The sequence below is a fragment of the Coffea eugenioides genome, chromosome 2, assembly GCF_003713205.1.
Source record: "Coffea eugenioides isolate CCC68of chromosome 2, Ceug_1.0, whole genome shotgun sequence".
Taxonomy (NCBI): domain Eukaryota; kingdom Viridiplantae; phylum Streptophyta; class Magnoliopsida; order Gentianales; family Rubiaceae; genus Coffea; species Coffea eugenioides.
Window position 1 is genome coordinate 68,328,791 of NC_040036.1, and position 17,909 is coordinate 68,346,699.

The window sequence follows — 17,909 nt, forward strand, 5'->3', positions numbered from 1 at the left end:
ATTGCTAGTGGCATTAGCCTATTGTACCAAGGGGTTTGATCCCATTCCCAAGGACATCGATTTTATCTTCTTTGGAAGAGGCTTAGTCAACATACACAATAATGATGGTGCCATCAATCAATATTTGTTTATTTTTTGGGGATAGAATTCAATATTTTTTTAGTGTATTCATATTTTAGACTTATATATTGAATTTATCATTATAAACTTTGTTCAATGCTCTAAACATAATAGCTTCCCTATGGAATGCAAAGAACGGATTGTAGCTACCACGACTTGATATCAAACAATAAAGGCCTTCTATCATTCTGCTTCATTCAGAGCTGCAAGTTAAGCTGCTATAAGTTTACCTTCCATGGTAAAATGAGCAACGAAAAAGATTCCATTTAAGAACTTCTCTTTCCCTTTATGTAGGCCTGATACCTCGTTTTCAAAAAAAAAAAAAAAAGGATTTGTAATTTGATTTAAATCAGTTAAAGTCCAATTTTCTTATAATTGACTTTTTCATATATTTCATTTGGTGTCCTTCTTTAGAAAGGCGATCACTAAAGTACAATTTAAAAAGATCGAATTCCCGATCCATGGAAATAGAATGAGTACATTAACATTTTTATAATTTGAACGGAAAAAATCAATGGAGGTAGAGCTTCAGTTCCTCTCAATTCCATCCATCAAGATTTAAAAGAAAATAATAATATCACTGGAATGGACTAGGGGCAGGTACATTGGAATTTTGATGCAGTTGTCTAATTGTTATACTTTTTACATAATGTGATGTACTGTTGTTACATTCACAAATTATAGGTAAAAAAAAAGTACAATAACTGTACCTAATTGTACCTAACTCAACCATATTTGTCCCCCACCTCCCTACCCCGTAAAATTGGGTCGTGTATTTCATACTTTTAGATCCGGTCCAACTCACCAAAAAAAAAACTATGCTATTTGTATTTATTTGGAAGAATTGTGAGGGGAGGAATGAATTGATTGCTATTGGGAAGGAATATAAGTAAAAAGTCTCGAGTTCAAGACACACCACTTCCGCAAACAAAAAAAAATTGGAAGAATTGAAAATAAACAAGTAGGAGGTATCTAAAATTTTGGAAACTCCAAGCCCATAAAATAGTTTTGATGGACCAAATTGATAATCAATCACAAACCCATAGAAAAATATTCAAGGTAAATGGTCAAAGAGGCAAAGGAATTCTTTTATTCAAGCGAGACTCTGACCATACACAACTTATGTACAACGGAAATTACTACTTACAAAAAGTCAAAACACAAACAGAGAGGACACTGACTTGTACTACTTCAACTTATGTCTTGCGGCTCTCAGCTCTTACGCGCGCAGACATATATCATGCCGTGACTACTACTAGTACTAGTACAACTGGGAATTGAACTCTACTTGGCCCCATCATATTAACCAAACAAAATTCCTAATACTAGTAACCAATTGCACTAGATTGGTTTAAAATTTCCTACATAGCTTTTTTTTAAAACCAAGTTCCTCTAATTTAGACATATCCAACATCTTTTTTAACTTGACAAAAGTTTCCGTCTTCAATGCCTTAGTGAAAATGTCAACCACTTGCTTTTCAGTTCTGCAATAATCTATTTCAATCTCCCTCCCTTGAACCAACTCACGTATGAAGTAAATTTTAATATCAATATGTTTGCTACGCCCATGGAGAACTGGATTCTTGGATAATTCAATCGTTGACTTACTATCACAATAAATTTTCGTAAGATCAATCTGCTTGTGTTGTAAAACACCAAATATGCGATGCAACCACAAAACTTGAGTAGCACTATTAACCGTTGTAATATACTCCGCTTTTTGCAGTAGACAATGCAATCACCTGCTACTTCTTAGAGCTCCAAGAAAATACTTCTGAACCAATGAAAAATGCATAACCTAATGTACCCATCTTTTCAACTGTATCACCTATCCAATCACTATCTGTGTAGGCAAATAACTCAATTGAATCATTTCTTAAATAAAAATGTCATCATTGCGAGTACATTTGACTGACGTAAATTTTAACTGCCTACATCAAATATGAAATGACATAAATAACTCAAAATCCTTTTAACCGCCTGCAAATGTGACTGACGTAAATTTTTCATGAACTTGCTAATCAAACCAATAGCAAAATTGATATCTGGTCTCGTAGGCATCAAATATTTCAAATTCACTATCAAACTTTTAAAGTAGTCGTGCTCATATAGACACATCTGAAAATCATGAGCCAGAAAATTAAAATCAATTCAGGTATACCATGCTCTCGGGCTCGTTTTAATCCATATAAAAGTTCTCTTTAATCTATACACTTTATTTTTTTGACCTCTTCTGATATATACTGCAAACAGCTCTACATATGCTTCTTTATTAAGAACAACATTTAGAAAAGTTGACTTGATATCCATTTGATAAATTCTCTAGTTATTTTGGATAGTTCAAAAAATTATCATATAGACTGTGTCAAACCTGGCAACGGGTGCAAATACTTCAAAATAGTCAATCCCAAGTTTCTGCTTGTATCCTTTTACCACTAATTTCACCTTGTATCTATCAACTTTTTCACTGAATTTAAATTTTGTCTTGTATACCTACTTCACTCCAATGAAATTTTTCATTAGTTGGAAGAGAAGTATGCTCTTAGGTGCTATTCTTCTCTATTGCACGAATTTCTTCCTCCATTGCTTTCACCCAACGATCATCACTGGTTGCTCCTCATACACAATAGGGTCACAATCTACAACCAAAAGCAAAATTAATAATATTTTCGTCAGAAAAACATCATCTACCATAATAATATAATCCTGAAGACGAGTTGGCATTTGTCGCTGACGCTGTGGATATCCAGTTAACCCAGTCTGTGGATCCTGAGTAACTGATGATGGTTGAATATAATAATTATCCTCATTTTGCTGATAATTTAGAGTCACCTCTTCTATTTTAGGATTTTCAATAAACCAGTCCCAAACATCTCTTTCATCAAAGGTCATATCTCTACTCATTATCACTTTCTCTGTCACAAGATTATACAACCTCTAAATTTGAAAAACTTCACTATAACCAATAAATATACACTTCTCTCCCTTATCATCAAGTTTTTTTCTTAATTGAACAGGAATATGGGAATAGGCAATGCACCTAAAAACTTTGAGATGCCCAATAAACGGTCTTCTACCACTCCAAATTTTTTCAAAAGTTTTTTCAGGAACACTTCTAATGGGACACCTGCTCAACAAATAAATTGCACAGAAAATTGTCTCTGTCTAAAAAGATTTTGGCATATTTTTTAATTTTAACATACAGCTTACCATATCCATAACTGTCCTATTCTTCCTCTCTATCACTCCATTTAATTGTGGAGTGTGCCTAGTTGTCAACTGATGCTATATTTCATTTTTCTTAAGAAAATAATCACAAATCAAACATTTCTGACCCCTATCCGTTCTCAAAATTTTAATCTGACAGCCATTTTGTCTCTCAACAAAAATTTTAAAAGTGTCACGAGTATCGAATTTTTGCTTCAAAAAATTCACCAAGGCTTTTCTACTAAAATTATCAATAAAGGTACCTGTAACCACCATTAGAAGGAACTTTCATAGTGCATAAATTTGAATAAATAATTTCTAATGGCATTCCGATCCTCCATGATTTATCAGTTTGAAAAACATAAGCATCCCTGTGTTGCTTTTTCAAAATACACATATCACACATTCTACCAATATTTCTAATACTAGGCAGCCCACCAACCATTCTTTTACTGGCCAAAAAAATGAAATTATCAAAATTCAAATGATCAAATCGCATATACCATAACCAAGTACTGTCATCTATCATCATACTCAAATAGAAAAAATTGGCAATACTCAAATTCAATGTAAATAGGTGATTTGAAGTCATTGACACACTAGCAATCATTCCAACATTTTTTATAAAAAATGGTACAAATATAATTAGAGATACGAATATTATATTTTTTCTCAAACAACTGTCTCATACTCAACAAATTATGATGCAGCCCAAGAACATAAAAAACATCAGAAATAAAATCAGTAAATCCACATCTATCATCAGGTTAATGGACATTTTTTTTCTTGCCAAATATTGATAAAACAGTGTTATTTTCAAATTTAATTTCACCTCGGATAGATTCATCAAATTCAATAAATAATTCTTTTTTGTCAGACATATGATTACTGCAACCCGTATCCAAACACTACTTATTTTTATTAACCACATCAATAGCATTACAGGCTAATAATAAAGTCTCAAATTTTTTATTATCATCCTGCACTTGATTGTTAGCAATATTAGGCTGAAAATTCCTTTCTACATTTTTTTTCAAATCTACATTCAAATTGTCTATGACCCAATTTTTCACAAATATAACATTAAATTCTCTGCTCAAAATTATTCTGAAATTATTTTGATTAAAGTTATTTTCTCTACCAAAATTACCATTTCTGCCTCTATCAGGACCACCTCTAAAATTAAAATTATTACCTCTATCACATCCAGGATTTGATGTACCTCCTTTGTCTCTATTATTGTTACCACGACTACCTTTGTTATTGTAGTCACCTCTATTATTGTAGCTTGGGTTTCTCTGACTTGATTCACCTTGTTCCTTGACATCGCTGTTGCTTCTCAAATTTAATTGCGTCTGCAGTGCCTTCTCTACTGTATCTTTTTCCGGAGTATCTTCCAACTTTCCAATAATTCTTTGTTCATGTAGAATTAATAATCCATGCAAATCTTCAATACTCAAATGCTTCAAATTTTTTGTTTGTTGGATAATAGCTATCACATGATCAAATTTTATGGGTGTGGTATTGAGAATTTTCTTCACAAATGTTCTGTCAGGAAAGCCATACTGATTGAGTTTCATCTTGTTTTTAATAGCTCACAAATGAGAAAAATAAGAAAAAATAAGATTCAATATATTCCGACTTCTCCATCGTAACAATTTCAAATTTTCTCTTCAATATCAACAAATTATTTTGCAAGACCCTTTCAATTCCTTTGTATGTTTTCTCCAATATATTTCAAACCTCGTTTGCCGTATTAGCTGTAACAATTTTTTCAAAAATTGATATGTCAATTGCCTGATGAATTTGTGACAAAGCTAAGTTATCTTTCGCCTTATCATCCTCATTAGCATCCTGAGCAAGTGTAGATTCAATAGATCGATGTAATTTACATGTCTAAAGATGAGTTATTAACGCATTCTGTGGATCCTGAGTAACTGATGATGGTTGGATATAATAATTTTGCTGATAATTTAGAGTCACCTCTACTGTTTTAGAATTTTCAGTTGACCAGTCCCAAACATCTCTTTCATCGAAGGTCATATCTCTACTCATTATCACTTTCTCTGTCACAAGATTATACAATCTCTAAATTTGAAAACTTCACTATAACCAATAAATATACACTTCTCTCCCTTATCATCAAGTTTTTTTCTTAATTGAACAGGAATATGGGAATAGGCAATGCACCTAAAAACTTTGAGATGCCCAATAAACGGTCTTCTACCACCCCAAATTTTTTCAAAAGTTTTTTCTGGAACACTTCTAATGGGACACCTGTTCAACAAATAAATTGCACAGAAAATTGTCTTTGTCCAAAAAGATTTTGGCATACTTTTTAATTTTAACATACAGTTTATCATATCCATAAATGTTCTATTCTTCCTCTCCGTCACTCCATTTTATTGCGGAGTGTACCTTGTAGTCAACTGATGCTATATTTAATTTTTCTTAAGAAAATAATCACAAATCAAATATTTCTGACCCCTATCTGTTCTCAAAATTTTAATCCGATAGCCGTTTGTCTCTCAACAAAATTTTTTAAAGTGTAACAAGTATTGAATTTTTGCTTCAAAAAATTCACCAAGGCTTTTTTACTAAAGTTGTCAATAAAGGTACCTGTAACCGCCATTAGAAGGAACTTTCATAGTGCATAAATTTGAATAAATAATTTCTAATGGCATTCCGATCCTCCATGATTTATCAGTTTGAAAAACATAAGTATCCCTGTGTTGCTTTTTCAAAATACACATATCACATATTCTACCAAAATTTCTAATACTAGGCAGCCCACCAACCATTCTTTTATTGGCCAAAAAACTCAAATTATCAAAATTCAAATGATGAAATCGCATATACCATAACCAAGTACTGTCATCTATCATCATACTCAAATAGAAAAAATTGGCAGTACTCAAATTCAATGTAAATAGGTGATTTGAAGTCATTGACACCCTAGCAATCATTCCAACATTTTCATACAAAATGGTACAAATATAATTAGAGATACGAATATTATATTTTTTCTCAAACAACTGTCTCATACTCAACAAATTATGATGTAGCCCAAGAACATAGAAAACATCAGAAACAAAATCAGTAAATCCACATCTATCATCAAGTTAATGGAAATTTTTTTTCTTGCCAAATATTGATAAAACAGTGTTATTTTCGAATTTAATTTCACCCCGGATAGATTCATCAAATTCAATAAATAATTCTTTTTTGTCAGACATATGATTACTGCAACCCGTATCCAAACACTACTTATTTTTATTAACCACATCAATAGCGTTACAGGCTAATAATAAAGTCTCAAATTTTTTATTATTATCCTGCACTTGATTGTCAGCAATATTTGGTTGAAAATTGCTTTCTACATTTTTTTTCAAATCTACATTCAAATTGTCTATGACCCAATTTTTCACAAATATAACATTAAATTCTCTGTTCAAAATTATTCTGAAATTATTTTGATTAAAATTATTTTCTCTACCAAAATTACCATTTTTGCCTCTATCAGGACCACCTCTAAAATTAAAATTATTACCTCTATCACATCCAGGATTTGATGTACCTCCTTTGTCTCTATTATTGTTACCACGACTACCTCTGTTATTGTAGTCACCTCTATTATTGTAGCTTGGGTTTCTCTGACTTGATTCACCTTGTTCCTTGACATCGCTGTTGCTTCTCAAATTTAATTGCGTCTGCAGTGCCTTCTCTACTGTATCTTTTTCCGGAGTATCTTCCAACTTTCCAATAATTCTTTGTTCATGTAGAATTAATAATCCATGCAAATCTTCAATACTCAAATGCTTCAAATTTTTTGTTTGTTGGATAATAGCTATCACATGATCAAATTTTATGGGTGGGGTATTGAGAATTTTCTCCACAAATGTTCTGTCAGGAAAGCCATACTGATTGAGTTTCATCTTGTTTTTAATAGCTCACAAATGAGAAAAATATGATTCAATAGATTCCGACTTCTCCTTGGTAATAAGTTCAAATTTTCTCTTCAATATCATCAAATTATTTTGCAAGACCCTTTCAATTCCTTTGTATGTTTTATCCAATATATTCCAAATCTCGTTTGCCGTATTAGCCGTAACAATTTTTTCAAAAATTGATATGTCAATTGCCTGATGAATTTGTGACAAAACTAAGTTATCTTTCGCCTTATCATCCTCATTAGCATCCTGAGCAAGTATAGATTCAATATCCTTGATGAATTTCACCTTTATTTTGAGTGTTTAGAAAGAAAAAATAATATTAGGGTTAGGATTTGTCATACTTTAATCTACCATAGATTTGGTACCACTTTGATGGACCCAAATTAATAATCAATCACAAACCCATAGAAAAATATTCAAGGTAAACGATCAAAGAGGCAAAGGGATTTTTCTATTGATCAAACGAAACTCTGACCACACACAATGCAAAGTACGACGGAAATTACTACTTACAAAGGGTCAAAACACAAATAGAGATGCGACTCTTGGCCATTACACACACACATATATATCATGACCGGAAGAGGGGTAGGAACGGTTGTGGCAGTTCATGGCCAAGATTTAGCCAAAAAAAATTGTACGGTCCAGATTTCATCTTGTATCTCGATTTTAACATGTGTGGAACTTACAAAATTTTGTTCTAAAGTTACACGTTGTTGAAAGTAAGTTACACTATGTGCAAATAAAGTTACGCTGTGGGCAAAATGCACATAAGTCATGACCTGACTACTACTAGTACTAGTACAACCTGAAATTGAACTCTACTTGGCCTCTCCATATTAACCAAACAAAATTCCTAATACTAGAAACCAATTGTACTAGCTTGGTTTAATAATTTCCTACAAGTTTTCTCAAAAACTAGTGGAACGGAAAAAGGATTGAAAAAAACAAAAAATACAAAATCAGAAGTCTTTTCCTGCGAACTTCAACTAACTTCATATGAGAGACCAAATGTCCATTCAATTCCCATGTATTGAACTGCATTAATAAACCACAAAGACAACAATCCATCTAAAAAACATCAAAAAACAGCAATAAATAAAAGTAAATGGCTGCCCATCTTCTCCCTTTTGTGGATACAAAGGGATGGCAATGGGGGCGGGTGCCCGCACGGGGGGCTAATGGGGCGGGGAAGTGTACTCCCGCCCCATCCCCCGCCCCGCCACCCGCTTTAAAAAAATAAATATATAAAATATATATGCATATAATTATATATATAATATATAATTTAATTAGTTACAAACTTATGATAATGATATTATTAGTTATATGTATTATATAATGTCTATTAATATATATAATATAATTGATATTATTAATTATACTAATAATTATATATGTGTAATAATACAAATTATTAATTGGTTATACTAAATTTACTAATACATTTATACTAAATCCCTAATTACACTTAATACAATAACATTTTTTTCTTAAAAAAAGCACAAGCACAATAATGAATTAGTGATTGTATTTGTGCCAAAAGTGAAAACTTGACTACTTTAGTTATATTTATTTCATCATATTGGATTGTATTCAAATAATTTTTATTTGATTGTTTTTATAAGTTTCAATTGTAAAATTACAATTAATAATAATTTGATGATGTGTTGATATTTTAGTACTTGATTATTTGCTAAAATTTAACCATAATAAAATTATATAACAAATTTTTATTGCCCCGCAGGGGGAACGCGGCGGGGGGGCACGGGGGGCGGGGGGCAGGGGGAGTTTGTAGGCAGCGGGCGGGGGATGACATACAATTTTCTTCATCTTCTTTTTGTCTTGATACTTTCTTATGGTTATTTTTTTGGTCTTCTTTCTTGGTCAAAGGCACAATATCCACTAGCAAATGTACATTATATTTGTAAGCATGCATTAGAAAAGTCAAATTCATCATCTCAAGGACTCATAAGAGACCGACGGCATGTGGAGACCGGAGACTTTAGAGCAGGTATTGCTATCAATTTCAAGATTTTGTTTATGGCATTGGGAAAACATTCTGCTCTATTGGGTTTTTCCGCATAAAGGGGGCTCTTGGATTATTGACGTTAATAGCAGATACAGATTCAAAACCTGAGGCAAGTTTATCTTTCATTCAGTTTTGCTTATTTATTTTGTATCTGGAGAAGTTAGTAATGATATGTTGCTGTTATCTATAGAATCCCAAGTTTGCAATGAGCTGTTATATTGGTTCATCTACAAACTTGATTTTAACTAGTAAGAACCAAAGGATGAACACTTTTCTCTTATACTGTGTTCTCAATGTAGTGCCATTTCCTTGCAATTTTCTACCTTGCGGATTGTGAATTGGATTTAAGTGTTCTATTCGTTCAATTTAAAAGTACTTGAGCTTTTGTTTTTTAAATTAAAGTCTGGTTGGAATGTTGTGAAATGCGGAAAAGTTTCCCTTGTGTAATTTTAAAGAAAAATGTCATACTTTAGGTATTAAATCTTCATTATATTCAAACTTTGCTGACTTTCTTGATTTCATTATTTTGGGCTTGGGAGAGTTGGGAGGGGGTAGGCAAATTTTTCTTTGAGAAAATATTCTCAACTAGCTTATTTCTTTACAATTCTTGCATTTTCTACTACACAGATAGGTTTCCCTTTAATTCTGGTTGGTTTTGATTTTCACTTCCAATTCTGCAAGTCACATTCGAGAGGTAAGCCTTAGGAGGACTATTTTGTGAGATAAATGCTGCTCCTTGGTTTGGCCTTAATATTTTGGGCTCTGAAAACTGGACACTGTGGGTGTTAAGTGGGTTTGTATTTCTATTTTGGACTAGTTGGGTTTAGCAACTCAAGAGGGATAACTTTCATTAAGCGGAAGCCATTAAAGAAGCTTTAGGCTGAGCTTTGCTTTGATTGATTTGGTATGTTCTTGTTGACATCCATAGTCACTGTTCTCAATATATGCTTGATTGATTTCCTGAAGTTTTTTTTTGTTTTCTTGATGACAGAGCATTTACAGATTATTGAAGCTGATATAGATTGTCAGTCCTGTGAAAAAGGCAAAGGGTCTCCTGGAAATCTCCCTTGTAATTTGGTATGTGTTATTCTTGGCTTTTCTCAGAAACGGAATGGTCTAACAAATTATTTTGCATTAAAGTTGCATGTTTTACATCTGTGGCTTACATTGAAACTTATCAATGACTTGGGACTTTTTATTTACCTTCTTAGTTAAATGAGCTGCATCTAATTTGCATGTGTAGCTGCACACATCTGCACTGAACACAACCTTTTGGTGGCATCATCGTCATTTTTCTGGGAATATTTTTTTAGATGTTTTTCTTTCCAGTTTTGCAATATTTACATACTTTTGCATCTAGTTTTGCAATATGTAATACATACTTTTGCATCTCTGAAAGCTAATTTTACTCTCTTCTTTGTAATTACTTTATTTTTCTTATCTTTGTGCAATATTTTCTTATCTTTGTGCAGTGACTCCTGACTTATCAATGGAAGAGAAGTGTGGAATTGCGAATGACATCACTGAAGTAATTATTTTTCTTGTAAACCTTTGTTATTGATTGGTTATTTTCTGAAGGCAGATAAGAAAGCATGATTGTTGTTTGCTATATTTACTGTTTACAGCTCATAGGGAATACCCCAATGGTATATCTCAAGAATGTTGTGGATGGTTGTGCTGCACGTATTGCTGCCAAATTGGAGACTATGAATCCCTGCTCAAGTGTAAAAGACAGGTAAAAATGTTCCACTTATAACTGGTTCTTCTTCAGAAAAATTTTTCTCACTGTATTGTCCCGGTGGTTCCACGTCTTGTTTCCTGCATGCTGAGTATAGATGTCAATAGACCAAGTGAATGTGTTGTATCTCTCCTTACCTAAATGTAGGATCGCATACAGTATGATAAAAGATGCAGAAGAGAAGGGTCTAATTACCCCTGGCAAGGTTAGTTAAGTTTTTCCTACTCTCTTCTTTTAAGTTCACGTTTTACTTCTTGAAGACCATGAGTATAAATTTGCACTTGTATCCATCTTTATACTTTTCCACCAAAATTATATACTTTGCATGTTGGATCTTTAAAAGATGAAACAATTACTGCGGAAGATTTTTCTTTGTATTGTGTTACTGATGACAAAAAATTGGTCCTCTTTTCAAGAAAAACTACACAGGTTATGGGCCCCATTTTTGGTCGTCCAACTTCACTAAAATTTTGTACTAACGATGTACTCTTGGTTTTGGATATGGACATTTGGTGGCTGAAGACGGTCCTTCTCGAGGTGACCAGCGGTAACACTGGCATTGGTCTTGCATTCATTGCTGCAACTAGGGGCTACAAACTTATCACAGTTATGCCACACACGTATAGTCTCGAAAGAAGGATTATCCTCCTTGCTTTTGGAGCTGAGTTATACATCACCGATGCAGCAAAAGGTATTGATGGAGTTCTCAAGAAAGCCGAGGAAATAATGGAGGCAACACCAAATTGTTTTTTTCTCAAGCAATTTGAGAACCGTGCTAATCCAAAGGTACATTACATCCAGATAAAGTGCATACAGATGATCACAATATGCCACTTAGCATTTCTCAATGTGTAGATACACTACGAAACCACTGGACCAGAGATATGGAAAAACACTGAAGGGAAAGTTGACGCCCTGGTTGCAGGGATTGGAACTGGGGGTACAGTTACTGGTGCCGGAAAGTTTCTTAAGGAGAAAAATGCGGACATCAAAGTCAGATTCTTCTTCTTATTATTCTGATGCCTCTTTTGTCTATTTAATTATTCATTGTCGTCATTGTCTTGAGTAAACTATTGTTGACAGGTATATGGAATTGAACCTGCTGAAAGTGCAATACTGAGTGGAGAAAAACCGGGTGATTATAATCTAGATCTAGCCTTTCTCATCTTTTATGGTCTTTATTATGTTCAAGATTGTTTGTTCTTAGGCTTGTTTTACTGTTAGGTTAGGTGCATAATACACTCGAATAAATGACTTGGTGATAACATGTCCTTGTCGATCAAATCCTCTCTACTAAATCACATTTTTCACTCTTTTTACCTATAATTAAATATAATCTTGTTATACAATTTGTTAATTGTGAAATGTCTCATTTTGCATCTAGTTCATAACTTTTTGATTATCCTAAGGCTGCTTGACAAATATTAGTTTTATCTCAAATTAGTGTCTTGAATGTGTTTTAGAGTCCATGACTTGGATTTGAAAACTCATAAGCCCTCATGAGGTTCTCATCTCTTAAACTCAATTACAAGTATAATTGCAGACTATATATGGAAGTCGATAGTTCCCTTAAATTGAATTTTTCTTATGAGAATTGGAAAAAAATAGGCTGCAGTTTTCATATTTTTTGAGTCATGTAAAATGAGAAATTTAATCTTAGTTCTTGAGCCACTTAATAGTAACAAGTTAATTTCATGATTGAATGTGTACGTTTTTCATTCAAATTTGCTCAGCACTGAGAAAAACCTTTAGTGATACCATATTTCATATTCAGCTAGTTTTGAATTGTTTTCTACTGTCATTTTTGTTGTTCTGGAAGTAGGATTCAGAAACATTTTGATTTTTCTGCTACTCTGGCTTTATTTTCAAGTAGGTCTGGTTAAAAGCTTATATTGATTTGATGGCTATGGCCTCGAGCTGTTCAAGCATATGAGTGTATGTCTCTCATAATTAACTAAATTTTTGACTGGTAATGATCATATCACCCAGAACACAGAATAGATAAAGGGAGGGCAACCTTAACTTTGTGCTGCATCTTTTTCTTACACACCTGATTGATCTTGGATCTAACTTGGAACAGTTTTTTATTCTTAACGTCCTGTTACTTGATCCTCGATAAAGAGTCGGTTTAATATGCATAAAATCATTAATGGATGTCTAGAGTACTAATAAAGGCTACTCAAGCACCTAGTGAAAAGCTTTTTGTTTCACTATCTCTTCTTCCTATGATATGTGCCTGTTGATCTTTCTACATTTCAGTCATCACTTCTTCAATTGCTTCCTTTTGTTGTGATAAGTGTTCTGTTTTGATGAATTGATGTTTACCTTTTTTATTGGTAATGCTGCTTTATCCTACTTTTCATTCTTTTTGGTTCTGATAATATTGTAAATAACAATTGTTGATTTGCAATGAGTCTAATGAAGCTCTTATCCTATTTTTGAGATAACTCATGTTTTCCAGTTACAAATTTTTTGTATTGATCTGAAAGGTCCTCATAAAATTCAAGGAATTGGTGCTGGCTTCATCCCTCCAGTTTTAGACATCAATATACTTGATGAAGTTATTCAAGTAAGTAATTTGTATCTTTTTGTATCTCATGTTCGTGAAAGAAAATTATGCATGAAAGTGAAATAGAATCATGTATGAAATTTTATTTACTATATCCTTTCATCCATTTGTATTTTTGTCACAAAAGCACATTATACTTGCACTTTAGGAAGAAAAAGAAATGTGCATAAAACAGTCTAATGAAGCTGGATAATAAAGAGAAGACTTCCTTATCCAGATCTTCCTTTTTTATTCTAATGTATATCCTTGGTTCTGACCGTCATGATGACATTGTCTACTAGATTGAACAAGTAGCATCGCTGCTAAGTGTATAAAGATCTAGGATTCCTCCTTGATTGATTAAGCTGCTCTGTCTACTAATACATCTAACCTAGGATTATTTCCTTGATACATAATAACAATGAGACACCAGAAGAAACTTTGTATGTTAATATCTTGCACAGGTCATTGTATTTATATATTTATGGGCACTCTATTCTCTTCATAATTTCTTGGATGTTCTACCTGGATTTAATGGTGGACTCCGCTATGTTAGCAAATTAAATCTGTATTATGAAAGTTAAATAGAATACTCGGCATCTGGTGTGTTGTAGATAATGCTGTGGACAAATTTTTTTTTATTTGAATCAAAATTGCACTAAATCGGCATAAATAGAACCATATTTTTAATGGAAGATAAAGTGCCAAGAGATGGTTAATCCACATTCTTTTCTTTTTCCATATTTTAATGAGAGTAGAGTGTAGAAAATGCTTTAGAAGTCATTATAAGTCTTTTCGTACAAATTCTCCTTGTTCACTATTTTTTGGTCTTTTAGGCTCATTAAATGGTTGTTTAGCAGAAATTAGAGTTTTTTCAAATTGATTCTTGATATTTTATGCACTAATGTAGTAAAATTTGGATGTTCTAGTGCTATATATGGAAAACAAGGATAAAATATCTGAAGATTGTGCTTAAAGAAAGCTTTTGAGGCATGTCTATAATGCATTGGCCTCAAGTATGTACTATTCTGTGTAGTTAATCTGCTCAAATGATTCTCCTTACAGTTTACCTTGTTTTGGAGTCCATCAAATGCATTTTTAAGTATTTATTTTGGACTCATGAAACTGGTTGAATGACTGTGGTATCCAGAATGGCTTTGAGGAGTCATACCTTTGATCAAGTTCCTGGTTCATCCAGAATGAGTGTGGAAATCCCCCAATATCTGCTATCTTTTGTACATTGAAAAAGTTAGATTATATAGTTAGTTCCTTTTGAGTTCAACATTTACCTAGACATTCGGCCCTTCTGACAAGATTCCTTGTCAGCTTTTGCTTTAAACTTTTGGTGCCATAGAATGAGAACATATGCTCAAATTCTGTTTGCTTTTCTGGTTTTTCTTTTACTATTTACATATATTGGGACCTTGAAGGATCATACATCAGTTCATCAAGTCTTGCTTATTTTTATCATGTATAATCAGGTTATATAACAGTTGATGTTCTCCAACAGCATTTATTCTCACTTGGTAGCACATGCTATAACAGGACAAAAAGTCTAGAACCAACATAAAAGTAGACATCTTATATTGGACTAGTACAGAGCACTTTTGGCCCTCTAAATATTTTTCCTCAAGTTCTAGCAAACCTTCTCTTTTTCATTGTAGAAGTTTTGCTTCGAGGAATGGTATCATCTCTTTTGATTATTTCAGTACATTGGTTCTAAATCTATCTTGTTGATATTTTTCTTGAAAAGTATTTACTTGAGTCATTATCTGTTGAAAGACCGTCTTTGTTTTCAAAAGCTTAAAAATGCATTGGTGTGTCAAAGTAAAATGTAGTCTAGGAAATATGTTTTCTGGGTGCATATGCTGGGATATTTTAGAGGCACATAAACATTTTCATTCCAATTTCCATTTAATGATTTCCTGCAACCTAATTTTCTATTTGATGTCATATTTTGCTTCTTCTTTTCTCTTGGCCCGTTTTAGATATCAAGTGATGAAGCTATTGAAACAACAAAACTTCTTGCACTCAAGGAAGGTTTGCTGGTAAGTTGAAAGTTTCAAAGGCATCTCTAACCCTTTCTTCTCTGGCCAACCACTACTGACATGTTTTTGCTTCAATATATATCACGTTGACTCTCGGGTTTGTAGGTGGGCATTTCTTCAGGTGCTGCTGCAGCTGCTGCGATAAAGTTAGGAAGAAGGCCTGAATATGCTGGAAAACTCATAGTAGTAAGTTGAACTTTTTCTTAGCTGATGCAGATGTTGCAGTTAATTTTTAACTGCTCAACTTCTTGAAAAGCTTTCCAAGTCAGCATATCAATTATTACCCTGGTCATTCTATTGACTACTTGAACACCCTTATGTCACAAAAATTAAGTTTCTAGTTTTCCTTGTTCTCCTGTTTTGGGTCTCATGACCAATCCATTATACTAAGGATACTTCATTTCATTTTCCTAACGACTGCTCATGCCTAAGATGCTTAATTGTGATTCAAGCTGGAATTTTCACTTTAGGTAAATCTGCAACAATATTATGGATGTTTTTCCTTATTTTTATCCTTTATTATTTTTTTGGGGCGATAGGCTGAAAATTGTGGACAAGCTACAGCTCTCTTATTTCATTGACGTGTTTTTTGAAATGTGATATCACCTATCAGTTCAGGTTCAGGTTATGTCTTTGTTATTAGAGGGTTGCGCCCATCTACTTATTTCTCTTGCTTTCAAGATTTTATTTTTCTGTGCTTCCTATTGCTAAAGCAGACAGGATATGTCAAATATAAAAAGGCAAGTGAAGAACAGCAGAATTACAGCCAAGGCCTAAACAGATATATGATGTTTTGGCTTTGGGGATAAACTTGAGCATGTATGGATTTCCATTGTCATCTGTCAACCCCAAACCCCCTATTAGACCCAATTCTCTCTGATACCTTCAAATGCTCCAAGCTATATCCATAAAAGAGTTGCAAATATATCAGTCCTTTTATTTCTGTTTCAAATCCAGGTATGACAAGGAACACAAGATCCTTTAAGTCAGACTGAAGTGAGCGTTAGCTATCAAAGCGATGATCAGAAATTGAGAAAAAAATTCCAAATAAAAAGACCAACAAGTTTTCCCTTTGGCTTGTATTCTGTTGCCCCTTGAAGGTTTTCACCTTATGCTGGAAATTATAATCCACTTTAAGTTTACTAAAGTGTATCCCACATTGAAAGTTTTATATTTTCATGTAAACTGCAGATACAATCTTTTTCAGGCATTACTCAGGTTGCGGTCCTTGACATTTTAGATTAGTCTAGGCAGCTTATCATAATAGTAGGCATTTCCTTGGTCTATACAGATGAATCTGACTTCCATCAGTTCCCCTTTTAATGCCAACTGTTTGTTCTTTCTTTTTAGGTAATCTTTGCCAGTGCTGGGGAGCGTTATATCTCTACAGTACTGTTTGACTCATTGCGGATAGAAGCAGCAAACCTGAATTTCGACTAGGTGCTCCACACTCGCACCTGCATTTTCAGAAACAGTTCAGAGGACTTTTGAGTGGTTTAAGGTGGCATTGTGATACATCTTTTTATTTACCTTTTTTGAAGCTCAGCCACAACTGTAGCTGTTGAGTACTTCTTTGATTAGTGGAAAGTGGCCTCTCTATACATGATATAGACACAGTTCCTCTTGTTGCAGAATTCTCTTCCACCTAGTTTGTCCTTTGTCATCATACTTTTGTGTTGTATTCTGAAGTTTTCCCTGAAGCCCTGTTCAACACCACTTTTGTTGTGTTAGGAGAATATAAGTATTCTTGTAGATAATAAATTAGTAAGGGTATTCTTGTAAATAGTTTGTTTGGTTTTTACTCCTACAAATACTAGTTGATCACTAATAATACAGTGACTAAATGTTTTCCCTCCAAGATACCTGTTCTTATGGTATCAGAGCTAAAGTCCTAGGGTTAGGGTTAAACATCTAGCAAGAGTCTTGTTCACGCGATATTGTTCATCGTGTACTGTTCACGCGACTGTTCCAAAAAGTACTGTTTACGGATACTGTTCATCGAGTACTGTTTGCTCATACTGTTCACACGCATTGTTCACGCGCACTGTTCACCTCGAGTTTTGACCCCTTTTTTTTTGGTTTGAATTGTTATTCACTATGGTTGAAAGTTTTGCTCATGCGGTTACCACTGACCAAGTTGAATCAAGTTCTTCAGCACATGGGTCCCAGAAGACTTTTACTATATCCGAGGAAGATTATGTTAAATTCCTACAGTACCAAGCTACAAATCACGCATCTCTTCCCTCTGCTTCTTTAGCACAAA

The 17,909-nt window shown here is 33.5% G+C and overlaps 1 protein-coding gene across 1 annotated transcript; it reads left to right on the forward strand.

The window, feature by feature from the left end:
- Window positions 1-9,249: 9,249 nt before the first annotated feature.
- On the forward strand, window positions 9,250-17,290 carry LOC113761264 (cysteine synthase-like). The gene is made up of 12 exons (XM_027304164.1): window positions 9,250-9,294; window positions 10,304-10,389; window positions 10,785-10,840; window positions 10,938-11,047; window positions 11,198-11,255; window positions 11,573-11,836; window positions 11,906-12,043; window positions 12,134-12,185; window positions 13,540-13,619; window positions 15,587-15,646; window positions 15,752-15,832; window positions 16,997-17,290. Exons 3-12 carry the CDS (start codon window positions 10,802-10,804, stop codon window positions 17,084-17,086), a joined length of 972 nt encoding a protein of 323 aa, XP_027159965.1. The 5' UTR covers window positions 9,250-9,294; window positions 10,304-10,389; window positions 10,785-10,801; the 3' UTR covers window positions 17,087-17,290.
- Window positions 17,291-17,909: the final 619 nt, after the last annotated feature.